The sequence below is a fragment of the Anser anser genome, assembly GCF_964211835.1.
Source record: "Anser anser genome assembly, chromosome: 27".
NCBI lineage: Eukaryota > Metazoa > Chordata > Aves > Anseriformes > Anatidae > Anser > Anser anser.
This window is the reverse complement of record NC_139748.1, coordinates 5823461-5848420: the sequence shown is the minus strand read 5'-3', so window position 1 is coordinate 5848420 and position 24960 is coordinate 5823461. Positions and strand designations below refer to the sequence as shown.

The window sequence follows — 24960 nt, the reverse complement described above, 5'->3', positions numbered from 1 at the left end:
CCTGCCTGGAGCAGCCACGGCTCCAGCGTGGGGCACGGTGGTGTCCCCAGGAGCAGGCAGCGAGGTGAGCCCCGAGGCTGTCCTCAGCCTCTTCCTCCTCCTGCAGGATCCGTCCCCAGCTGTCCAAAGAGAAGATCGAGGGATGTCACATCTGCACCTCCGTGACGCCCGGCGAGCCCCAGGTTCTGCTGGGGAAAGACAAAGCCTTCACCTACGACTTCGTCTTCGACCTGGACACGTGGCAGGAGCAGATCTACACGACGTGCGTGGGCAAGCTCATCGAAGGCTGCTTCGAGGGCTACAATGCCACCGTGCTGGCGTACGGCCAGGTACCTGCTTTGCCCTCTTCTTGGGCTCCGTCGTGGGCTTTGGGCTCTCTTGAGCCACTGGCGCCCGCAGAGGTTAGGGGAAGGCAAAGGTGTTAAAGGTCCTGGGCGCAGAGGGGACAGAGATGGCCCTGGGCTGGGTGGGAGCTGGGGCAGGGGCTGGGCTGGGGTGGGAGAAGGGGGAGACACAGCTGGGGCATGTGTGGGGTTCTGGGGCATTTGGGGAGCCCGGGGTGGTGTGGGCGCAGGGGGCATCGAGGACCCAAGCAGCCCCCCCCATCGCGGCCCCTTCGCAGACGGGCGCCGGGAAGACGTACACCATGGGGACGGGCTTCGACATGAACATCTCCGAGGACGAGCAGGGCATCATCCCGCGGGCCATCGGCCACCTCTTCAGCGGCATCGAGGAGCGCAAGCGGGCGGCACAGAGCCAAGGCGTGGCGGCACCCGAGTTCAAAGTCAGCGCCCAGTTCCTGGAGGTGGGTGACAGCAAGGCTGGGGCGGCGCCCTGGGGGGGACCCTTTGCCTTGTCCTGGGCTCTTGGAGCTGTGACGGCACGCAGGAGGCTCAAAGCACCCAGGTGCTGTTGGCCTCACGATGGCCACAAACTGGGGTGGCGTTTCCTTGGGAGCTCCCCCCAGGGATGGGAGCTCGTGCCTTGGTCCCCAGGAGATTTGGGGTGCTCTGGGCTCTCTCGCTCCTATTTGAGGTGTTTGACTGCTGTCAGCTCTGAGTCCTTGGGGCTGTCCCTGCTTGTCTGGCACTCCCCTGGCCTGCCGTGTCCCCTTCCACCCGGTGGAGTTGACCTCGGGACCCGTGGTGGGATTGGGGCTCTGCTGCTTGTGTGGCCGGGGCGCGCGTCCCCCTTCACCCCATCCCTTCTGGGCACGTGTACACCTAGATCCAAGCTTACCCATGCACCACCTCCTCTACGTGTTTGTGCATCCTTTGTGCATCCTCTCCTACACTTGTATGCACGCCAGCTCTCCTGGTCATCCTTCCCTGTGCGCACACGCTTGCATCTACGTGCCTGCACCCCCAGCTCTCCTGCGCAGCCCGTCCTAGCTCTGGGACTGCAGCAGCAGAAGGGCACAGGGCAGCACCTCCAGCCCCCCCCCGTGCCAGGCTCCAGCAGCCTCCTGCTCACCGTTACTCACCCCCCTGCCCGCTTTCACCCCGTTCAGCTCTACAACGAGGAGATCCTGGACCTGTTTGACAGCGCCCGCGACCCGGATGCGCGCCACCGCAAATCCAACATCAAAATCCACGAGGACGCCAGCGGGAGCATCTACACCACCGGCGTCACATCGCGGCTCATCAGCTCGCAGGACGAGGTGGGTTCGGCCCCCGGGGGGGCTGCAGAAGAGGGGTCGCAGCCAGGGATGCTCTACGTGGGGAGCAAGGCGAGGAGGGACGGAGCAGAGCAGCCCCAGGGTGGTGCAGGGGGAGGTCGGGGCTGCCGAGGGGTGCTGTCCTAAATCTCTAAAAGGCTGCTCCAAGGTTTCGTTTCCTCTCTGCCGTGCGTCGTTGCAGCTGATCCAGTGCCTGAAGCAGGGGGCTCTTTCCCGCACCACTGCCAGCACCCAGATGAACGTGCAGAGCTCCCGCTCCCATGCCATCTTCACCATCCACCTGTGCCAGATGAGGGTCTGCGCCCGCCCGGAGCTGGTGAGACACGGGGGGGCTGGGGAGCCTGTCCCCCCCCCCCCCCCCCCGCCTTAGCTCTGCGTGGGGGTTCCTGGAAAGAGGCAGGGGTTTGAAGTCTTGCAAAGAGAGCTGGGTTTTTGTTTTGCTTCTCTCCTGTTATTGCAATTATTAACATTTAACGGGAGATGAGCAGCCCCGTTCCGGGCAGGGTGACCCACAGCAAGTTGCTGTTGGGATCCTCTCCCCCGATCCTCGAGGGGCTGAGTGCTGAGGGTGGGTGCTCAGGGCTTTGCTGGTGGCTGAATGTGGCCGAGAGGGTTTCTGGCTGCTCGGGGGTCGTGGCGGTGACCCCTCTGCATGTGCCTGGCTGCAGGTGAACGGGGAGGTGAGCGGCCTCCTGGACGGAGCCCAGCCCACCACCGAGTACGAGACCCTCACGGCCAAGTTCCATTTCGTTGACCTGGCGGGCTCGGAGAGGCTGAAACGAACGGGTGCTACCGGCGAGAGGGCGAAGGAAGGCATCTCCATCAACTGCGGGCTGGTACGGCCCTGGACGGGCAAAGGGGCAGGGGGAGACGGGGGCTGTGGGGGGCCCTGGGACACCTTTAGGTTCTGCTTGGGGCTGCTCCGAGCTGCTGAGTTGCTGTTCTCTCTGCTGTGGGTTCTGCCACTTGGCCCTGGATTATCCGTGACCCTAAACAGCAGCGGTGAGGGCACGGCTTTACTGCTGAGGGCGTGGGGTGGGGGTCCAGCTGGGCACAAGGGTGAAAGCCCCCAAAAGCTCGAGGTCTGCTCATTTGAGCTTAAAACCCACGCCGAGGTTCAGCGCTGCTCCTCGCTGCACGTCGGAGGGAGGCGCGTCCCGGGGAGGGGGGCGAATGCTGAGCCTGGCCAGGGAAGCCTCCGGCTCTGGCACCCCACAGCACGCACCCAAGGCCCCAAACGCCGGCCGTGGGGCGCCTGTGTTCCCAGCAGGGGCTGAATTTGGGGCGGGGGCTTCCCTCTGTGTTGGCAGCTGGCCCTGGGGAACGTCATCAGCGCCCTGGGAGACCAGAGCAAGAAAGTGGTGCACGTGCCCTACCGGGACTCCAAGCTCACCCGCCTGCTGCAGGATTCTCTCGGGGGCAACAGGTATGGGGCTGTCCCTCTGCAAATGGGATGAGGGTCTGTGGGGCTTGGGGGAGGTATTTCGGGACTCAAAGACATTGTGGGTTGCCTGCTGTGGGGTGGGTGCCTCCTGGCAGGCAGAGCGAGACGCTGCCGGTGGGGACACCTCGGGTGCTTGTGAGCACCAAGTGCAAGGGGGCAGCTCTGGTGGAATGGGCTGGTCCCGGGTGGACCCGGGACACAGCAGGAGGCAGTGCCCAGCACGGGGCAGCCTTGGTTCCCCGCCTGCTCTGGGGGCACTGCTCCCTTTCCCCCTCCCTCAGTGAGCCCGGTGCCTGCTCTGGTTTTGCTCCGTGCTGCCTGATGGGACGGACGCATCCTGCTGGTGCTCTGACCCCAGGGGGAGCTGAACCCGGTTCATTCCTCGTTCACAAAACTCAGAGGGGCTGGGACGGGTGTCTGGAGGCACGTGGCCTCGGCAGCATCCCGTGTGCCAAATGGGGGAAACCTCCCCTGACCGCGACCCTCGCCTCCCCCAGCCAAACCATCATGATCGCCTGCGTCAGCCCCTCCGACCGCGACTTCATGGAGACCCTGAACACCCTCAAGTACGCCAACCGGGCTCGCAACATCAAGAACAAGGTGGTGGTGAACCAGGACAAGACCAGCCAGCAGATCAGCGCCCTGCGGGCTGAGATCGCCCGCCTGCAGATGGAGCTGATGGAGTACAAGGCGGTGAGCGCCCGAGCAAAGGCTGTGGGTTGGGATGGAGCCAGGAGCAGGGAGCCTCCTCGTGCTTGCATCGGGGTGATTTTAGCAAGCAAGACCCTCCTGCCCACTGTGTCCCCTCCCCGAGGATACCCCGGTTGTCTCCAGCCCTTTCCCCCAAGGACTGTGTCCCACCAGCCAGCCGAGCTCTGTTCTGCTGTGTCTTGGTGGCACTGGGGTGTTGGGGAAGTGGCATGGCACTGAGAAACCATGAGGCTGGTGCTTTGGCATCGCTGGTGATGACTGCCAAGCTGATGCCTGCCCAATGCTCCCCCGGTACAGGAGGTTGGACTGGCAGCTCGAGCCTGGGAGGCTCAGGAGACCGAGGGCTCAGCTCCTGCCCTGCCATGGGAGGACCTCGGGCAAGTCTCGTGGGGATGCCGAGGCAGAGCAAAGCCTTGGAGCATCTCTCACCCTCTGCCCGTTGGGTTCAGGCCTTCCTGGTCCTTAGGTTTTTCCCTTCCCCTGCGCTGGATGTGGGTGGGTGCCCGTGTCCCGGCGCACCCCGCGCTCAGGGGCTGCCCCCTGTCCCCGCAGGGCAAGCGGGTCATCGGGGAGGACGGCTCGGAGGGCTACAGCGACCTTTTCCGCGAGAACGCCATGCTGCAGAAGGAGAACAGCGCCCTGCGCATGCGGGTGAAGGCCATGCAGGAGGCCATCGATGCCATCAACAGCAGGGTCACCCACCTCATGAGCCAGGAGGCCAACCTCATGCTGGCCAAGGCAGGTGAGGCTGGGCGCCTCGGGGCTGGGTTGGGACCGCGCCACGGCTCTTCCCGTGACCCACCTGAGCCTCTGCTCCTCCTCCAGGGGACGGTAACGAAGCTATCGGCGCCCTCATCCAGAATTACATCCGGGAGATCGAAGAGCTGAGGTGAGCCAGGCACCGGGTCTCTCGGCTCACCCAGGTCCCCGGGCTGGTGGGTGCTGTTGCAGGGTCCGAGCCCGCTGCTCTCAGCTCCGTGCCCCCAGCATTGTTGGGATGGCTCCTAGACCCCAATGGGGCAACAGCTGAGACCAGTGGGGCTGCCTTGGTGCTGCTCTGGCCAGCATCGTCCTTTGTGTGGCTGTCGATGGATGGGGGAGATGCTGGTGGGGGTCCCCAGTGTTCCCCAGGGGCTGCTGGCCCCCAGACCCGGGTCCATCGGTGACCCCGGGGCGCTCCCTGTCTGCAGCATCCCAACCTTCTGGGTTGGCGTCCCAAACCCTGGGGACGGTGGGATGTCCCCCCCCCTTTGACCGCGTCCTGTCTCTGCCTTCCCCCAGGACCAAACTCCTGGAGAGCGAATCCATGAACGAGTCCTTGCGGCGCAGCCTCTCGCGCGTCTCTGCCCGGCCCCCCTACTCCGTGGGCTCATCCCCGGTGCCCGGCTTGGCTGCCCCCGCGGAGACGGAGGCGTCCGACGTCCTGCGCCGGGCCAAGCAGGACCTGGAGCGCCTCAAAAAGAAGGAGAGGAGGCAGCGGAGGAAAAGGTGAGGGCAGCTGCCGTGTGATGCTGGCGAGGCTGCCATCCCTCCTGGGGCTCCCCTATCCTTCCCAAAGCTACCCAGATAAAACCTGGGCACCTGGGTTCCCCCCCCCGGCACTGCCGCATCCTCGGTCTCCTTTTCACCCACCGTGGACACCTAGGGGCTGATTTTCCCAAAGGGAGGCAGGGGGGCGCCCCGTGGGACCCGTCCCGGTGTTGCCCCTTGCTGGGACCCAGCAGCCCCCCCTTGCTCTCCCCCAGCCCCGAGAAGGAGGCGTTCAAGAAGCGGCCGAAGCTGCAGGATAATGGGGAGGAGACGGACGAGAATGAGGGAGAAGAGGTGAGGGGGGCTTCGTGCTCGTGCCGAGGGGGGGTTGGTTATGGAGGGCTGTCGTAGCCCCCCGTGGGAGGGGGACTGAGCCCAGCCTGGCCTCGCAAGGAGGCTGGGGGGGTCGGGGACTTTGTATGGAGGTGGGTGAAGGAGATTTGGGGGATGCGGTGCTGCAGGGATGGATGGGGCACGGAGCTGCTCCTCGCCATGGGGTGGGGGGGTCCAGAAATGATGCTGCAGCCCCCTGGGAAGAGGCTGAGCCCCACAGCAGGGGCTGCGGCTGGTTTCTGCGGGGTGAGCTCAGGTTTGGAGGAGGGGGGAGAGCGCAGAGAGAAGGGCAGGGCCACGCTGCAAGCTGAGGTCAGGCACTCGTCTCTTAGGAGGAGGAGGAGGAACAGGACGAGAGCGGCTGCGAGGAAGAGGATGGGCGTGAGGATGAAGACGAGGACTCGGGCAGTGAAGAGAGCCTGGTGGACTCGGACTCGGATGCGGAGGAGAAGGGTAAAGCGCCGAGCTACGCGTGCAGCCCGGAGCAGGGGAGTGCATGTGCTGGTGTCTGCTGGCACTGAGCTCCGGTTCTGGGAAGGGGGAGTCCACGGGGACCCCCGGCCACCTCCTCTCTTGCTTGGAGAAGCCCCAGGGGTGCTACAAGGGGTATCAGAGGCTCGTAGGGGTGCTGCCACTCCCCAGCAACGTGCCCTAGTCCATCAGCTCCCCCTGCTCCTTCCTTGCTCTCTGGGGGTGATGCTGTCCCCATCCCTCCTGGCCTGACTGCTCCCCCCCCGGCCTCCAGCCGTGAATTTCCAGGCCGACCTGGCGGATCTGACCTGCGAGATCGAGATCAAGCAGAAGCTGATCGATGAGCTGGAGAACAGCCAGCGGCGCCTGCAGACCCTCAAGCACCAGTACGAGGAGAAGCTGATCCTGCTGCAGAACAAGATCCGGGACACGCAGCTGGAGCGGGACCGGGTCCTGCAGAACCTCAGTGAGAGCCGCCTCCCCCAGGGGCCCTATTCCTATGTGTTGGGTCCCTGTCCCCCCCCCTTTCTGAGTACCTGGCTCGGGGTCAGTGCATCCATGCAGCCGCTGGCTCCGGCACAGTTTCGCTGCCCCTGGGACCCCGAGGCCGTGCGTGTCTCGCCACGGGAGCTGGAGAGCTCCTGGCCCCACTGATGCTGGAGAGGATGGGGAAGCAAAGCCCCTTCTAGTCCCATACACCCCTTCCTGGGTGAGCCGAGGTGCTGCGGGGCACGTGGGGACCCCAAAACCTTGTGGTGTGGCTGGTGCTAGGCTCAGTGGGCTGGCACCAGCCAAGCAGGCTGCGCGTGGCTGAAGGCCCAGACTCACAGCTCCTCCCAGCCCAGCGCTTGTGGTGCAACCCACAGCCCTCATCCTGTGCTCAGCCCCCGATCCGTCACCCCCTCGGGTACCCCATACAGACCCCAGCCCCTGCGGGTTGAGAGAAGGCTCCGGCAAGGCAGGCAGGGCGCAGCGACCCCTTGCAAAACCCTCTCCGCGCTCCCCCAGGCACCATGGAGTGCTACACGGAGGAGAAAGCCAACAAGATCAAGGCCGACTACGAGAAGCGGCTGAAGGAGATGAACCGGGACCTGCAGAAGCTGCAGGCGGCCCAGAAGGAGCACGCTCGCCTGCTCAAGAACCAGTCCCGCTACGAGCGCGAGCTGAGGAAGCTGCAGGCCGAGGTGGCCGAGATGAAGAAGGCGAAGGTACCCGGGCACAGCGGGGCAGGGAGGGCGCCCCTCGGGACCAGCCTCGGGGAGGCTTCCGTGGGACCAGCCTGAATCCCTGCCCTGCTCGAGGCAGAAGGGATGGTTTTGGTCCCGGGGGGGGTCACCCTGGCTGCTGGGAGCGCTGGGTGCCCACGCCGTGCCGGCGTTTTTCCCTCCCCAGGTTGCGCTGATGAAGCAGATGCGGGAGGAGCAGCAGCGGAGGCGGCTGGCGGAGACCAAGAGGAACCGGGAGATCGCGCAGCTCAAGAAGGAGCAGCGGCGCCAGGAGGTGAGGAGCCGGCCCTTCTGCCTGTCCCGGTGCCGGGAGGGTGTTTGTGCTGCTCTGGTACCCCGAGATGCTCGTAAATATCAGCTGGTGATGCTCGGAGGTCCCTGCTGTCCCCATGGCCTCTTTAGGGGCTGCTAGCCCCCAGCAGGGCTCACCTGGAGGAATAACTCCCGGGGGCTTCCTGCATCTCCCGGTGCGATGGTTGGAGATGCTGTGAGCTCCCCACCACGCTCCGGGGGGGGATTGTGCCACCAAAACCAGCCCTGAGGCTGGAAACCTGCTCACTGATAGAATCAGGAGTGACCCTGCTCGTGCCAAAGCAACTGCTCGAGGTGATGGGGGGGGGTGTTGTGGCCGTCGCTGGGGGGTCCGGGCGGCTTTCCTTTCCCCATCAGGAGCCAAGTCTGTCTTTCTCGTGCAGTTCCAGATCCGGGCTCTGGAGTCTCAGAAGCGGCAGCAGGAAATCGTGCTGCGGAGGAAAACCCAGGAGGTGAGGGGGGCGGGGGGGGACGTCTCTGTGGGGGTCCGGGCCAAGCTGTGGCTCAGCGACACTGCATCACTCGGACGGTGCTGGCCGGGAGTGGGACCCCCAAAGGGTGGGAGGGGGTTTATAGCTGCGGGTGGCCTGGTGGGAGAGGGTTGCAGACGGCGGAGAAACCGAACTGCCCATCTCCTGGGGCAGCTGAGCTGAGAAAAAGGGCTGTGAGGGCGAAGGGACAAAGCTGCCTGCTGTCTGCAGGGCTGTGCGAATGGCTTCGGGGCTCCAGAGCTCTGCTCTTGGCCCTCTGGGGGAGCCGAGGGAGTTGGCGACAGGCTTGGGTTGGGGACGCCCGTCTGATACCCTCGTCCCCTCTTCTGGGCAGGTCTCGGCGCTGCGCCGCCTCGCCAAGCCCATGTCGGACCGGGTGGCGGGCAGGACGAGCCAGAAGCCGCCCATGCTGGACTCGGGCGCAGAGGTCTCGGCCAGCACCACCTCCTCCGAGCCCGAGTCCGGCGCCCGCTCCGTCTCCAGCATCGTGCGCCAGTGGAATCGGAAAATCAACAACTTTCTGGGAGACCCCTCACCCTCCGCCAACGGGGCTCGGCCGCCCAGGTCAGGGCAGGGGCTGTGTGGACGGGTGGCGAGGCGTCCCGGGGCTCCTGTGTCTGGTTTTAGGCTGGTGGCAGGGGCTGGAGGCTTTTTATTGTGTGTTTGGCTGGAGGCAAACCTCCAACGCGAGGCACGGGCTGTGTTAGTGAGAGCAGGGATGGGTGGTGGCGGAGCTGGGCGATCCAGAAGCGACGCAGCCAGAGCCTGGGCATCCTTTTGGGGGAAGCACAGCTTTCCAGACGCGGTGCAGCCACGTGCCTCTGGTCCCCTCGTGCTGCAGGAAGAAGTTCCCCAAGAAGGGGTCGAGCCAGACCTTCAGCAAGGCCGCCCGCCTCAAGTGGCAGTCCCTGGAGCGGCGCATCTTCGACATCGTGATGCAGAGGATGACCATCGTCAACCTGGAGGCCGACATGGAGCGGCTCATCAAGGTGAGGGTGGTGGGTTTAGGGACGGGGGAGTGGCCGTGCCAGCAGTGCCAAACTCCCTCTTTTTTCCCCCAGAAACGCGAGGAGCTGGCGCTGCTGCAGGAGGCGCTGCTGGGCAAGAGGGCGAAGCTGCAGGCGGAGAGCCCCAAGGAGCAGAAGGGGCTGCAGGAGCTGAACGAGGAGATCGAGGTGCTGGGGGCCAACATTGACTACATCAACGACAGCATTTCCGACTGCCAGGCTACCATCATGCAGATCGAGGAGACCAAGGTGGGCACGGAGAGAGTGGGAGCGTCCCCGGGAGGCGAGGGGGGAAGACCAGGCTGGGGAAGAAACCCGGGCATCCCAGAGCATCCTGCCCCAGGACATGGGAAAGCCGCAGCCTTCCCACGGGGCTGCCGGTTTCTGGTCTCCATGGGAGCCTGCAAACATTTGTGGGATGCTGGAAAATGCCTGGGAAGCCCAGCTTTTTTTTTCCCCGAGAAACCCCATGGGTTCCGGTGTCCGGTTTTGGCACCGGACACAACGGAGAGATGCGTGGCTCCTCGCCCCCTCTAGCGGCTGTAGCCTGGGCTGAGGCTCTGCGCTGTCCCCAGCCTGTCCCTGGCTGTGCCACACGGTCCCTGACTGTGGCATGAGCTAGGACCGGGTGGTGTTGGTGCAGGACCTGTGATGCCCGTGCCACCCGCGGTACCTGTGCCACCCATGGTGCCCACGCTGCCTGACCCTGCCCTGCTGCGATGCTCCCTGGTCCCATCCTGTTCCCCTCTCCTCCCCTTCCAGGAGGAGCTGGACTCCACGGACACCTCGGTGGTGATCAGCTCCTGCTCCCTGGCCGAAGCCCGGCTCCTGCTGGACAACTTCCTGAAGGCATCCATCGACAAGGTGCGGGCGCCGCGCCGCCTCCTTGGGGTCTCGTCCCCGCCTGGGGGCTCCTCCCAGGCAGCGTGATGCTGAGGTCGGCGTGGCTTTCCGTCCTCCAGGGGCTGCAGGTGGCACAGAAGGAGGCCCAGATCCGGCTGCTGGAGGGGCGCCTGAGGCAGACGGACGTGACCGGCTCCTCGCAGAACCACCTCATCCTGGACGCCCTGCGGGAGAAGGCCGAGTCGCACCCCGAGCTGCAGGCGCTGATCCACAACGTCCAGCAAGGTGGGCCTGAGCCCAGCGTCCCCCTTTAGGGTCAGGGTCCTCCCCATGGGGTGAGGCTGGGCCTCCGGTGCCAGGGAGCACCCGGAGGTGCCACCACTGGCATCAATGCGCCCCTGGGTGCCGTTCTGGTGGGACATGATGGGACGTGGCCCCCCTCACACCACTCATGTGCCTTCTCCCTTACACACAGAGAACGGCTACACCAGCACGGACGAGGAGGTCTCCGAATTCAGCCTGGCCTCGGATGGGAGGTGAGCACCCAGCCCTGTGGGATGGGATGTCCGGGACCTCTCACGGGTAGGTTTTGATGAAGAAGTCCCCACCTAAGCTTTCCTGTGGCCCTTAGCCCTTGGAGAGCGCAGACATCCCATAGACCCCAAGTGAAGATGGGGTTGTTCTTTGGAGAGAGGGAGCTGGGGAGTGGGGGGGACCTCAGGGGTTTTGGGGGGCTGCAGCAGCCTCTCCGAAAGGGGTTCGGCCCTGAAGATCCATCTCTGCCACCTTCTCCTCGCAGCTTCTCCCAGTCTTTCACCATGAAGGGCTCAGCAAGCCAGGATGACTTCAAGTTCAAGGTGAGTTGGCCTTTCTGTCACCAGCTGTTGGAGGAGGGATGGAGGGAGGCGTTGTTTATAGGGCCGTGGGGCTCGGCTTTGGGGTCTGCTCCGCTGCCTGGCCCTCGGGGAGCCAGCCTTGGGGTACGGCTGGGCTCTGGAGGGGGTCAGCTCTCGGCAAGGAGCCGTCCGGCTCTCCTGGTTCTGCGGTCCCCCAGGGTACTGGGGGAAACATCGAGCACAGCTGATGGCTTCCAGGTTGGGTGGGCACCAGGAGGATTCCCTGTGCTAGATCCTTTGTGGGATAAATTGGAGGGAAGCCCACTGCCCTGTGCAGGCTGTCAGATCTGTATGGAAAACTGGGCAGTCATCCTCCTGCGGCCGGTGGGGCGCGAGCTGCTGGCCCTGCGCCTCCCCTGAGCCCCGTGTCGTGCTCTAGGGAGAGCCCAAGCTCTCCGGGCAGATGAAGGCGGTGTCAGCTGAATGCCTGGGACCCACGCTGGACATCTCCACCAAGAACATCACCAAGTCCTTGGCGTCCCTCATGGAGATCAAGGAGGACGGGATCAGCTTCTCCATCCGAGACCCGTATTACAAGGAGAAGGTGTCGCGCACCGTCAGCCTGCCCACGCGAGGAAGCACTTTGTGAGCAGGGGGTGCTGGCTCTTGGGGCGGCGGGGGGCTCACGGAGGTTGGGGCCGGTGGGGGGGAAGCTGTGCCCTGTGGCAGCGCAACGAGGGCGAGCCAAAGCCTGCATCCATCCGGGCTTGCCCGCAGCAAGCAGCGGTGGGTCTCTCCAGAAGGACCCCCTCGTGCTGCCCTGGCTTCCCGTCCTTCATGGAGGCTTCTTGGGTTGCCAGAAGTGTCCGTGCCCACCGGATGACTCTGATGGGGTGGTGGGGACACCAGGGCAGCCCCCTTCCCCTTTTGCTCTGCCGGGGGAGGACGAGGGGCTCAGCATGGAGCAGCTCCCCCCGATGGGGAGGAGAGCAGGCACCTACCGTGCCGTTCCGCTTTCCCTAGCCCCAGACAATCTCGCGTCTCGGACACGTCGCCGCTCACACGGAGGAAATCCTACGACCGTGGGCAACCCGCCAGGTGAGCTCGGGAGCCAGGGACTGGGGCAGGGGGAGGCCGGGTGGCCCGGACAAACCAGGAGAAAAGCTCACCGGGTCCTGGGGTGCCGGTATGAGGAAGAGGAGTTTGGCAGGTGCTGGATGAGTAGTCCCCGAATCACGCGTCCCTCTAATCCTTCCTGCCTCAGGCCTCCAGACGTCGGCTTCACGCCCCCCTCGTCCCCCCCCACCCGCCCGCGCAATGACCGCAACGTCTTCTCTCGGCTCACGAGCAACCAGAGCCAGGGGTCGGCCTTGGACAAGTGAGTGCGGGTGTTACGGGGGGGGCTGCGCGGCACGGACCCGTGCCGTGACACCGGAGGCACCTACCGGGTCCCACGGCGGGGCGCGGGAGCGCAGCACCTGGGTGGGCTCCAGCCAGCCTCCTGCCACCGTTTTGTCCTCGGCTGCTCCTCTGCAGGAGGGAGGAGGTGCTGTGCCAGGGCCCTGAGGGATTTTTTTCCCCTCCAGGCTGGCCGCTTGCAGGAGCTCCCAGGCTGAACCTGGAGGCGCAGCGGTGCCGGGCACGGACTGGTGGCCGAGGCGGTGGAGCAGGATGGGGGGAGGCGGGCTGGGGGCTCGCAGGAAGCCCACAGGCTGGCACGGACCCACCGGTGCTGCCCACGTCTCGGAGTGCTGCCGGCAGCGCCGTGTCCTGACGGAGATCTGTCCGACCCTCACTGCCCTCCTGCTCCTCTGCCCTCTCCGTGTGTGCTTCTCTTTCTCCTTCTCTCCCCTCCTCCTCCTCTACGTCCTGCGCTGGCTTGGATGCAATAACAATCCTCCACCTCTGACTCCTCTGCTGCCTCTTCTAGTCTGGGTTTTCTCTCCCGTAATCCTGCTAATTTTCTGCCCCTAGGTCTGATGACAGCGATTCCTCTGTCTCGGAGGTGCTGAGGTATAGACAACTTTCTATTTATTACCCCTCCCTCCTCTCCTTCTCTCTTTCTCTCTCTCCTGAGGTCGCTCTCCCCTGTCCCTGCATGCTCTGCCTGCACCTCGCTGCTCTGCCCCGTCTCCCAGCCTGTGCGGGCTGTCCCCGTGCTGTCCCCGTGCTGTCCCCTCTCAGCACGGCGCCGTCCCCCGGGTTGGGACCTCCGATCCCGTCCTGCTCCGGCCTCACCACCGGACGCCGCCCGCGTAGCAGTGGCAGCATGCTCTGTGCCACCCGCGGCGGGCTGTCAGCATGATGCCCCCCGTGTCCCATCCCGTCCCCCGGCTCTCCAGCAGGACTGCGTGGTGCTGGGGAAGGGGGGCGAGCCCCGTCCTGCACGCTGCCGGCATGGTTTTTCTTGCAAGCGGCTTCCCGGGAAACGTCTCCCCATGCCTGGCCGTGCATCTCCAGCACCGGGCTCTGGGGCAGAGCTCTTAGCCCTGGGGGCAAGGGTGCTCCTGGGCTTGTCCCGGTGCCGCCTCCTGCCTGCTGGGGGGGTTTCCCAGCGCCAGGACCACCTTTCCCTCACCTTTTAGGAGTAGCAGCTCTCCAGCACCCTGCCCTGAGCACCCATAGGTGCTGGAGGGGTGACACCAGACACTTTGTCACCTTGGGTGCTTTGCAGCGAGGCAGCGAAGCCCCCTGATAACCTCTCGCCCTGGGGAGTTGGGGTTTCCACCCACTTTGTCACCTCGAGGCCGGCACAGACACCAGGGGTCAGGGGAGAGCTGTTTAATTAGAGCGTGGTTGCACCTGCTAATTGAGAAAGGAAGATCGTGCCTGTGTGATTTCCAAACCCCGATTAACGAGCCTGCAGCCATCCTGACTAATGCGAGCCTTCTGTGGCCCCGGGCCTGCCCTTCCCCAGCCTCGTGCCTCAGTTTCCCTGCCCGTAAGAAGAGATCAGCGCAGCTCGGGGCTGTGTTTTGGGATGGCAGAGGGGAGGAGCTGTTGGTCGCTGTGCAGGATAGGGCTGTAGCTGTGTAGGGTTGTTGGACCTCAGCGCCCCGAGCACCCCTGATGTGCTGTGTCCCCAGGGGGACGAGCCAGGTCGTGCGTGCCTGTGGGTGTCCCGTGGAGGGAGGTTTGGCAGGGACAGGTCCCCTCGGGCTCGGAGCCAGCAGTGGGTGCGTGCAGGGCTCCCACAGCCACTGCCACGGGGATGCTGGGCACAAAGGTTTTAAAACCTTGAGGTTTTAAAAGGAGCAGAGCCCTGGCAGCCTGTAAGGAAGCGGGGCGCTGGATATTAGCATCCTGAAACGTTTATTTATGGCAGAGCTTCAGGCTGGACAGGGTGCAGTTTGTCCCCTGTCTGCCCTGAGGGACGATGAGCTGGGTCTCCTGGTTCCTCAGCTCGCTGCTGGCTGGGCTCGAGAGGCTCAGCAGCGGAGCGGAGGCTGCCGGCCGCCCCCTCTCCCAGCCTGGGGCACCGGGACGGGGGCATCAGGCAGTGGGGAGATTTCCAGGGTTTCCATAAAGACATTTCCTCGGATGTGCTGAGTTCAGACAGGGGGCCCATCGCCCTGCCAGGCAGTGGAAGATGCTTGGGGTGAGGCAGCTCGTGCTGCCCCGTGCCCCTGGGACGTGTGGTGCCCCTTTGCACGCACACGCACCCCACCACGCTTCTCCTTTCTTTTCCCATGCAAGGGGCGTCATCAACCCGGTGGGAGGCACCAAGAACGCCCGGACGGCCCCGCTGCAATGCGTCTCCGTGGCAGAAGGACACACCAAGCCCGTGCTCTGCCTGGATGCCACCGATGAGCTGCTTTTCACGGGCTCCAAAGGTGCGTGAGGGGGCGAGGAGGATGCTGGCTTGTGAGCAGCTCGGCACGGGGGAGTGGGTGACGTGCTGGGCACTGCGGGGATGCTTCCTCCTGAGCCACTCTCCTGCCCTCAGCATCGAGCTTGTGCTGCCCAGGTTGGCTCCTTTGCCCTGGGGGGGGGGTCCGTGGGGGCTGTGCTCGGCAAGGGGAGTGGTCCGTGCCCCTTGGGAGACCCCCACCTGATGCCCAGCCCATGGGCACGTTCGTCCTCCCGCAGACCGGAGCTGCAAGATGTGGAACCTGGTGACGGGGCAGGAAATCGCCTCCCTCAAGGGACACCCGAACAACGTGGTGTCCATCAAGTACTGCAGCCACACGGGGCTGGTGTTCACCGTGTCCACCTCGTACATCAAGGTGTGGGACATCCGCGACTCGGCCCGCTGCATCCGCACCCTCACGTACGTAGCAGGCTGGGGGAGGATCCCAGGGGGGTCCCAAGGTACCGGAGGCATCTCTGGCTTGGCAGAAGCTGGTCCCGGGACCCCCTGGGGTCCCAGAGGTTGGGGTGCAAGGACAGAGGGGACCCTCTTGGAGGTGGGGCTGGTCCCATGGTGGCCAGACAGTCGATGATACCTGTAGGGCCTTTCCCAATGTGGGACCGTCTGTGGCATCCCAAACCCATCAGCCCCGTTGGGTTCCGCGGTGGGGCCCCGATATCTGCCTCTGGTCCCTGACTGTGCTTCATCCTCCACCCCTAGATCTTCTGGCCAGGTGATCTCTGGGGACGCGTGCGCCGGGACCACCACCCGCACTGTCACCAGCGTGCAGGGGGAGCACCAGATCAACCAGATCGCGCTCAACCCCACCGGCACCACGCTCTACGCCGCCACCGGTAACTCTGTCCGCATCTGGGAGCTGAGCAGGTGAGGGCAGGACGGCTCGCTGATGCCGAGGGGACGCTGTCTGCTCAGAGATACCCAAAAGGACCCCCCAGGGAAAGGGAAAGCCTCGTTAGCAGTGGAAGTTGCCTGGAATAAAGGCTTTCGGGACCCAAGGGGTGATGAGCAGCAAAGGGGCTACTTGGGGTGTGAGCGCAGGAGAAGGGGGGGAGATGTGGGGGATGAGCAGCAGCCCCCCAGGCTGTGCCGTTGCCCCCTTCCCAGGCGGACACCGGCTTGCTGAGCCCTTGCTGCATGCCCCAAGGCTCCCCTGGCATCGCTAGGAATTGGGGTGCCCTGCTCACAACCCCCCTCCCCAAAGGGACCTTCCCCTGCTTGGGGGTCTGTGCCTGGGAGGGGCTTTTGGGGGAGCTTTTTGGGAGATCTGACCCCAGGCCCTGGTCTCTGTAGGCTGCAGCCCGTCGGGAAGCTGAGCGGCCACATCGGGCCTGTGATGTGTCTCACGGTAAACCAGACGGCGAGCAACCACGACCTGGTGGTGACGGGCTCCAAGGATCACTACGTCAAGGTAGGCCCTGGCTGCGGGCTGAGCCGCTGGCACCTCGGGGAGCCCGGGTCTCGGCAACCTCCTGCTGCCTCCATGCCCAGATTTCTGTTTTCACCTCTGCGTGTGGCTTTCTGTGCACCTCCACGCCTCAGATCTTGCCTTTTGTCCGTGGTAGGGATGCAGCTTTGGGTGTGGGGGTTTGTCTGTCTCATCCCTCAGGCTCCGTGCCCGGTGCTGGCGCGTTACGGCTGACCCGGATCAGCAGCTTGCCCCGCTCTGCTCACTTCTCCTTCCTGCTGCAGACGCTTTGTGCCGGCTGATTTGCAGCTCCAGCACAGCAAAAGCTCACCCCTCCGTTTTATTTTTGGCTGGCTGTTAGCAGGTTGAGGTGGAGCTGGCACCAGGGGGATGGGGAGGGAGGCAGGGTCCTGCTCTTCTGACAGCTGCGAGCTCTTGGCTCGGCTCGTGGAGAGGTGTAAAAGCTCACCACGAGTGAAATCCTAGAATCGTTAGGGTTGGAAAAGCCCTCCGAGATCATCTGGTCCAACCACCCCCTTACCACCACTGTCACCCACTAAACCATGTCCCCAAGCACCACGTCCAACCTTTCATTGAACACCCCCAGGGACGGTGACTCCCCCACCTCCCTGGGCAACCCGTCCCAGCGCCTGACCGCTCTTTCTGAGCAGAAATGTCTCCTCATTTCCAACCTCAGAGGGCGATGGCCAAGTTCTCCAAGGCAGAGTGACCTCCATTTATTTCCGCACCCATCTGGGATCTCTTCCCCCGCTGTTTTTTTCCCCCAGGTGTTTGAGATTGCCGAGGGCATGGTGGGCAATATCGGCCCCACTCACAACTTCGAGCCCCCTCACTACGACGGCATCGAGTGCCTGGCCATCCAGGGGGACGTCCTCTTCAGTGGCTCCAGGGACAACGGCATAAAGAAATGGGACCTGGAGCAGCAGGAACTTATCCAGGTCTGAGCGGGAGAGCGTGTGGGGGGTTCTCAGGGTGATGTGGGGCAGAGCAGCAGTGCTGCGGGGGTGCTGGGGGACGGTTCAGGGACCTGGTGCTGGTGTCCTGTGCTGAACGCACCTGGAGGGCACCCCTGTTCCTGGCAGTGCCTGTTCCAGGTGGCTCTGTACCCCCATAAACACCTGTGTATGTGGATTGGCACCCAGCATTGCCAATTCCCCTCGGCACGCAGACTTTGCAGCATCGACTGTGCTGAGTCCCTGGGTGCTGGCTTCTACTCTGAAAACAGGATTGGTGCCCCTTGCTCAGGGGGCAAACCGAGCTCTGGGTCTTGGATCCAGCCCCTTGGCGTCCTAACTCCAGCTGATGGAGGTCAGCCCTGGGGTGGTGATGATCTGAGCCCCTCAAGCTGGGTGCACGAGGCTTTTTCGGGGCTGCAGATGATGCTGATCGTCATCTCTGTCCCCATACGTGCAGCAAATCCCCAACGCGCACAAAGACTGGGTCTGTGCCCTGGCCTTCATCCCCGGCCGCCCCATGGTGCTGAGCGCCTGCCGAGGAGGCGTGATCAAGGTCTGGAACGTGGATAACTTCACGCCGGTTGGGGAGATCAAGGGGCACGACAGCCCCATCAATGCCATCTGCACCAACTCCAAGCACATCTTCACCGCCTCCAGGTGAGCCGCAGGCTTTCTGCGCCCCGCAGCCCCCGGGAGGTGGGAGCCCCCCGGGTCGACCTGTCATCCCTGGGCCTGGGGGGGCTGCAGGGAGGGAGGGAAGGGGGGGGTCTCGCAGCTTTCCAGTCCCTGCACTCCTCATCTCGTCTTGCCCATCTTAGTCTGTCCCCTGCCCGCGTGCCGGCGATGCCCTGTGGGTTATCCCCCACGCAGGGACCCCTCTTCCCTGGGGCTGGGCACCCCCTGCTGCTCTCGGGGAGCAAATTGGCAGCAAGACTCTGATGTCCTCTTTTCGACCATGTCCCTTTTCTCCCTTCCTTTTTCTGTCTCTCTCTTCTCTCTCCTCCTCCCCACCTCCCATCTGTGCCACAGCGACTGCCGGGTAAAGTTATGGAATTACGTGCCTGGGCTCACCCCTTGCCTTCCACGACGCGTCCTTGCCATAAAGGGCCGTGCTACTAGTCTGCCTTGACCCTCCTGCTCTCTCTGACTCTCTCTTGCTCATGCACTCTTCTTCTGTCTTTTCCTTTCTCTCCATCTCTTTCTCCCTCTCTCTTTCTCGCTGTTGCTTGCTTTTGCTCCTCTCTCTCTTTCTCTCTCTCTGGTCTGAGCTGCTTCTTAACGGTATGAAACTCTTTTGCGTTTTTCCCCACTTGATAAATCTTTGCTAGGAGCGACTCGCCCCCTTGGTCCCCATCACGCCCCCGCGTTGTTTTGGTTTTTTGTTTTTCTTTTTTCTTTTTTCTCTCGCCCGGCGCCCACATCTGCTGTGGCAGCCACGGCCTGCCCGCACCCTTGCATGGAGACGGGGCCACCCCGAAGCAAACCCGTGCCCGGGGGAGACCCAGCTCAGCAGCTCCCTGCGGCATCACTTCGACCTAGTCGGAGCTCATCCGAGGGGCGCAGGGGTGGTCCCGCTGTCAGGGTCCCCGCTCCCCTTTGTCCCCAGTCCCTGCCCGCGGGGTGAGCTGGAGGCTGAGCCCCACTGGGTCTGCCTGCTCCCCAAACCAGCCCGGGCGTCCTCGCGCCGAGGGGAAGGAGCTTGGGGGAAGCCCTGGGGGCTGCATGCTGCCAGGGGCTGGGGGTGGAGGACGTCTCCTTGCAGTGCCGAGCCCCCTGCCCCTCTCACGCCGCCCCTCTCACCCCTTATTTCTCAGCGACCTGACAGTGAAGCTCTGGAGCGGGAGGAGGTTGCCCGCTGGGTCCAACTAGGGACTGCAAAGGACTGGAAGAAGGGACAGGAGGGCGACGGCCGGGTACCTCGCCCTTGCTATCGAGACCCCGTCATCGACAGAAGCTCAGCCCAGGGATGGGATTTGTTGTGCCTGGCCCGACGGGGTGGATGAGGCCCCACCTGGTACTTTGAGCACTGATTTTTTCCCGTGAAGAGGCAGCTCCGTGGAGCACCGGCAGCTCCACCTCCCCTTCTGCTGCGGTTTCTCGATGGTTTTCCAGTGACCAGGAAACTTCGTCTCCCTTCTTGCCCACCCTGCTGTACTGCCTGCTAGGACTCTGAGGGGCTGGAGTCCAGGCTGAGCTCCTTGACTCCTCCTCAAAGGAATTTGGAGACACCAAATTCCCTCCTGCCCCTGTGGCTTCCAGCAGCCTCCGCGTGGATGTGCTCCTTCGGTCCCTCTTGGCTCCAGGGCTGGTTCCTGCAGGAGTCTTTCTCCATTCCCCAGTCTCGAGGCTGTTTGGGGTTTGCTGGCCAGGACCGGAGCATGGCGGGGCTGCTTCTTCGGAGACGGTACTTGTGGGACGGCCTCCGTGCTGCGATGGGGTCTGCAGGAGGATTTCCAGGCAGCTCCATCATCCCCCAGCCTCAGCCTGTCCGACCTGGCTCGCCCTGAGCATCTCTGCTGTGCCACAGCCACGGGCGCACGGTGAACCCGGGCACATCTCCATCCATCGCACGACTTCCCAACCTGCTGCGTTTCCTCGTGGTGACCTCTGAAAATCTGAGCCAAAATCTCAGCAGACCCCCTGCTCCGCTCTGCAGCGGGGTAAGGACGGGCTGCTCAGCCCTGCTGTTGGCACCTCGGGTCTCAGCAGGCATTTCTGGTGCGTCCCTGAAGCATTTTAACCCCTCTCGAGCTCAGGACCCCAAGCAAGACCAGAAGTTCCTGGCTGAAGAAGCCAAGGCTGGGTTATTCTCTCTTATTTTGGTACAGCTGGGAGCTGGAGGCTCTCAACACCCTGCTCTCAGCCCCTTTTCCTGGGAAGGGATCAGCTCGGTTTTGCTCCGCGAGCCCTGGGGTGCTGGCCATGGGGCTCGGTGCCCCACAGAGGCTGGGTGAGGATGGAGCTGACCCTGCTGGGAGCAGGGCAAGGAAGGGGTCGGCTGTTGGGGCTGGCACAAATTCCCTGCTCGCTGCACACTTGAAGGACAATCCTGCGGGCGGATGATCTTGCATGGTTTGCTCCATCCAGGAGTGTGATCCTGAGGATTCAGCCTCTGCAGCTGCCCTCCTCCTCCCCTGGTTTAAGGGTCAGCAAGGCTCCGGTCCCACGCTGGAGCTTTGATTTCTCCCTCCCCTGGTCCCTTGGGTTGTCCCCTGCCCCATGTCAGGTTTTGTGGGATGGCCGAGGAGACCCTGGGAGCGGTGCCCTCTCCTCCCGTGTTCTCACCTCACTTTTGTCGCAGAAGAAGCAGCATTTGGACTCGGACTTAAGGATTTCCCTACGTGATCCCACCAGTGCTGAACTGGGATCTCGGAGGCCGGGGGCTCCAGGACCTGCCCCGTAAAGCACAGACCATTTTCCCTCTCCTTTCTGCAACCACAGCAACTCCTGGAGCAGCCCCGGGTCGTTTGCCACCAGCCCTCCTTAAAACCTCTCCAGGTGGAGCGTGGCAATTCCTCCACATCCCAAAGCACAGGAGCATCTCTACTGACTTGATGGGGATTATTTTTTTGTGTGTGGTTTTTTTTGGGGGAAAAAAAGCAACAAAACAATCCTGCTGGCATGCCTTGGTGCAGGGCACGATGCTGTGTCACCCTGCCCAGGACAGTGCCCGGGCACACCAAGAGGCACAAGGGCCCCACGGCCACCCGCGTAGCGCACAGAGGTACGGAGCTGGAGGCGGTGACGCCCTCTAAGCCTGTCTCGGAGAGGGTTTCCCTGCTTCTCGATACCTTTTTTGGGGGATGTGTGTGTCTGTGTGGCTGCAGCCGGGTGCACTGTGGGCGTCGGTGCCTGCGCCAAGGTCTGCCAGCGCCTGCCCTCAAACCTCGCGCTGCTGGAATCGGTGAAGGGGCGCCCTGTGGGGGCGATTTGGGGTCAGATCTGCCTCGCCTTTCTCTCCAGTTTCCCCCTCCACGTAGGCTGCAAAGTGCCTGCTTGGCTTCCCAGGGCTGAGGGGCCGATCCTGGCTGATGCTGAGCACCCATCTGCAGCCTGCAGGGGGCAGGGAGCTGGGGAGCGCGGCCCAGCAGCGAGGGGGCGGGGAGGGGGGGGTCTTTGAAGCAGGAGGTGACTGTGATCCCATAGTGTGTGTGTGTGTGTGTGTGCGCGTCTGTGTGTGTCGTAGTCCCTGCGTGGGTTGGTGCTGCCCACGCAGGGGAGTGATTTTTGGGGTGTTGATCTGGTTTAGCTACCTCACGGTGCAAGCTGGGTGCTGTTGTCATTGGGTTTCGTCTGGGGGATGGGGTGGGGTTGGGGGGAGGTTGAAGTTTGAATTTTTCTTCCTTCCGTCCTCGTCGTTATGATTTTGATGCTTGAGTTTGTCCCAAAGACGTGTGGCCTCACCTGCACCTCGCTGCGTTTCTGAGCCCCCTCCCTGGGCAGCTCAGCACCCCAACCCCCCCCCCCCCCCCCCCCAGCTCCCACCTCTGCTGATTTCCTGCTGAGATTTGGCTCCCGCTGCTGGAGGATGCTCACACCAGGGCTCTGCCTTGACCCCGTTACTTATGGGGTTGATGTGCAGCCTGGCAGAGGTCCCTCCTGCCCCTTTGGGGGATGGAGAGCAGCCTCTGCAGGGCTGAGCTCAGCCTGCATCCCTGCCCCTGTGCTTGCAGTTAGTCTCTGGGGGTGCAAAGCTCTCCCTGGGGTGATGGCACGCAGAGCACAACGTGGGCACGGGCTGCTACTCATCCCTGTTTCCCTGAGCCCGCCGTGCTCTGGGGGCAGGTGGGAGCCGCAGGGAAGCGCTGCTTTCAAAGCCTCTGCCCGGGGTGGAGGTGGTCTGCGAGAGAGGGGGAATCCCCTGCGTAGTGTTAATTTTATTTCTTCCATCCCCAAAATGTAGTTGAACCTAGATCCTGTCCCAGGCACTGAACGTAAACCGGGGCAGGGCCGGGACCCCCCAGTTATCCCCCCTTGGGGCTGGGGGGCTGCACAGGGCTCTGCCCCACTCCCTGCACCGTGGGGTTTGGGGGGCTCGTGGCTCCCAGCCATACCCCCAGGTTTGGGGGGCAGGTCCCCCAAACCCTAAAGCACAAGGTCCCACCCTGCCGGCGGCCTGGTGAGGGGAGGCTCTTGGCCTCTGGTCCTTCAGCTCCTTCAGTTGCTGCCTCTGCCCGCGGGCACCACGAGGGTTTGGGGCTGCACTTCCCCGATTTTACCACCTTGTCCACGTCCCAGAGGACGGTGCCTGCAGGCTCAGGCTGGGGCCGTGGTTTTGGATACACCGAGTGTGTAGGGTAAGGGCAGGAGTGCAGGTGAGGGGCGGAGGAAGCCGGACAGCCCTTTGCTCCTTTTGCACTGTGCTGGGCGCTCCCCTGGGGCTTTACGGGGGTCTCTGAGCCTTTTCCCCCGGCCCCTCCATCGCGGGGCCAGCTTGGAGCTGCCTTCACGCCACGCACCTCGTTTTGCTTCTCCCTCGGTGCCTTGGTTTGTGCCAAGCGTGCGCTGATCCCTGCCCCCCGGGGGGGTCCTGCCCTCGCTCGGGGAGCTGGGTGCTGCTGCTGGTCCTGGGCTCTGCGCCTCGCTCCTGGATCTCCTCCCTCCAGCACACAGGGGCCGGCTCCAGCTCCGGCCTGGAGCTGAGCTTTGCACAGCAGGGATGGAGGTGGCGCAGGAGTCCCAAAGGGCCATGCCCCCAAACCACTGTGAGCCCACCCGGGGAGCCCAGACCCCATCTCCCTCCCCAGCACCCACAGCTCTTATGGCACAAACGGGGGGGGGGGGGGGTTTGGGGCGCTGCGTCTCAGCCCGGCCAGCTGCAAGGAGCTGAAGCACCAGGGCTTGGGGCTCCTCCCCAGCACCTCCCAGCTTTTAGGGTCCCAGCCCTGGTCCTGCAGAGCCACCGCCTGCCCCCAGAGTGTCCTCCCAGTGCCCCCCTTTCCCCGTCCCACACTGGGATGGGGTCCAGGTACGATCCCACGGAGCACGTGTCACTCGCCTTGTCGCTGCTGCTTTGCTCCATCCTGCAGGCACCATGCCCCCCCCCGAGCCCCCTTCTCCCTTTGTGGGGAGCAGGGAAGGGGTCCCCCCAGCCCCAACCCCCCCGTGCTGCTCCAGCTGTAAGCAGGAGGGAGCCCAGCACAGCACTGACACCCCCCTCCCAGGCCTTGTTCCTAGAAAACCCATTGCCCTGCGCCTTCCTCCTGCCCTGGGGGCTCGTCCCCGTCTCCCCCTGGGACAGCTCTGCCCTGGGACCTGCGCCAGGAGGGGGACAGCCCTGGCTCCCAGCCCTGCGCCTGCTCCATCGCCCCTTCCCGCTGCACAAGTCACAAGCAGCAGGTGCCTTTTCTTGCTCGGAGCTGTTCTACAGAGGCCAGCTCTAGTGAAGGCTTCTTTTATTTTTCTTTTTTTCTCTCTGCTGGGTTGTGCAGCCCAGCCCTGCGGTCTGGGTTTGTCGGAGGACAAGGCGTGTGTATATATTTTATACCTCGATGTGTTCCTGTAAATAGTGTAAGTTATTTCGGTCTCACGATGTACATGTTTGTTTTTTTTTTTTTTTTTCCAGTGGATGTGATCGTTCCTTGCCTTTTTGTCTTCACGAATAAAGTGTACTGAAATGACCGGGCGAAGCCTCCCAGGGGACGAGCAGAGCTGGGAGCTGACTGGGCTGATGGACGCAGGGCACACGGGGTGCAGGGGTGCTGCTGGGGCCCTTCTGGTCCTGCCCAGCTGCGGGAAGGCGACCTGCGTCCTCAGGGGCACTGAGTGCTCAGGGGGACAGCGCGGGTGCCGTGGGGCTCCCTGGGTTCTCCCCCAGGACCTGAAGGTGGAGGAAGCACAGCCCTGGCCGGGCTGGCTCTGCCCCTGGTGAGGAGGAGGAGGAGGGTGGGAGCACCTCGTTGTCCTGCTGCAGGGTCCCCAGGCAGGCAGGACAAGGTGTCACCAAGCGCCATCACACAGGGATGTCCCCATGGCTATGGGCTCTGCTGTAGGGCAGTGCCTTGGGTGCCTCCAGCCTGTGATGGTCCCCGTGGTCCTGCCCCGTCCCATGCTCTGGGGGACCTGGGGGACAGGGGGATGTCCTGGGGACAAAGCTCTGGAGGGACAAGAAGCTTTGCAGGAGGATCTAGCATGAAATTCGCCAAAGGAAAAGGCCATTGGGTGCTGCACCCGGGGGGGGGGGGGGGGCGATGTTGGACGCAGGCACAGCTCAGCAGGAGGGACCTGGGGGTGCTCAGCACCAGCCAGCAGCGCGCCCTGGCAGGTGTGCACAATGTAAAGGGGATGTTAAGGGGATTATTATTTACTACAAAGCTGGTAGAAGCTGGAAGGTGTGTCCTGGGAGGAGAGGCTTGGTGTGCTGGGGGGGTCTGGGCTGGAGGCCCTCGGTGCTCTCCTCCCCAGGACCGATGCTGGCACCGAGCTGCACGGGGGGGGTTCAGACGTGACACTAGGAAAAAATTCTTTACGGTGAGGGTGGTGAGGTGCTGGAGCAGGCTTCCCAGCACGGTGGTTGATGTCCTGTGCCTGGCGGCACTGATAATCTGCTTCAGCTTCTCTTAGCCCCGCAGTGCGCAGGGGGACTTGGTGAGCTCTGCGCATCCCTTCCACCTCACCTACCCCAACCCCAAGCCTCTGAGGACACCGGGCAGCCGCGGCAGGACCCCTGTGACCCAGCCTGGCTGTCGAGGGCCCCCTCCCCGAGCCCGGTGTCCCCAGGAGCGGGTGGCTTTGGGGACAGCCGGCAGGTGGCAGCCCCGGCTGCGGGACCGCGGGGAGCGGCGGCGCTGCTGGGGCCGGGGTCAGCGGGGTCCTCCCCTGGTCC

General features: G+C 63.8%; 1 protein-coding gene across 4 annotated transcripts in view; it reads left to right on the top strand.

Annotated features, from left to right (window-relative positions):
- Positions 1-22881, top strand: part of KIF21B (kinesin family member 21B) — a 33654-nt gene extending 10773 nt beyond the window's left edge. For 2 of the 4 annotated variants that reach the window (XM_083812544.1, XM_083812543.1), the window contains exons 2-35: positions 107-329; positions 623-805; positions 1511-1660; positions 1860-1994; positions 2347-2514; positions 2989-3104; positions 3620-3815; positions 4386-4575; positions 4659-4722; positions 5115-5321; positions 5579-5657; positions 6029-6149; positions 6442-6633; positions 7176-7375; positions 7560-7667; positions 8089-8157; positions 8531-8760; positions 9038-9185; positions 9258-9452; positions 9966-10067; positions 10166-10331; positions 10522-10582; positions 10846-10903; positions 11322-11527; positions 11906-11980; positions 12147-12260; positions 12857-12895; positions 14579-14715; positions 14972-15152; positions 15453-15617; positions 16044-16161; positions 16947-17117; positions 17593-17792; positions 18950-22881. In XM_083812544.1, coding sequence (XP_083668670.1) covers positions 107-329; positions 623-805; positions 1511-1660; positions 1860-1994; positions 2347-2514; positions 2989-3104; positions 3620-3815; positions 4386-4575; positions 4659-4722; positions 5115-5321; positions 5579-5657; positions 6029-6149; positions 6442-6633; positions 7176-7375; positions 7560-7667; positions 8089-8157; positions 8531-8760; positions 9038-9185; positions 9258-9452; positions 9966-10067; positions 10166-10331; positions 10522-10582; positions 10846-10903; positions 11322-11527; positions 11906-11980; positions 12147-12260; positions 12857-12895; positions 14579-14715; positions 14972-15152; positions 15453-15617; positions 16044-16161; positions 16947-17117; positions 17593-17792; positions 18950-19004 — 4822 coding nt within the window. In that variant the 3' untranslated portion in view covers positions 19005-22881. The remainder of the gene's footprint in view (positions 1-106; positions 330-622; positions 806-1510; positions 1661-1859; positions 1995-2346; positions 2515-2988; positions 3105-3619; positions 3816-4385; positions 4576-4658; positions 4723-5114; positions 5322-5578; positions 5658-6028; positions 6150-6441; positions 6634-7175; positions 7376-7559; positions 7668-8088; positions 8158-8530; positions 8761-9037; positions 9186-9257; positions 9453-9965; positions 10068-10165; positions 10332-10521; positions 10583-10845; positions 10904-11321; positions 11528-11905; positions 11981-12146; positions 12261-12856; positions 12896-14578; positions 14716-14971; positions 15153-15452; positions 15618-16043; positions 16162-16946; positions 17118-17592; positions 17793-18949) is intronic. The other 2 variants (XM_083812546.1, XM_083812545.1) reach the window with 1 other exon arrangement.
- The last annotated feature ends 2079 nt before the right edge of the window (positions 22882-24960 follow it).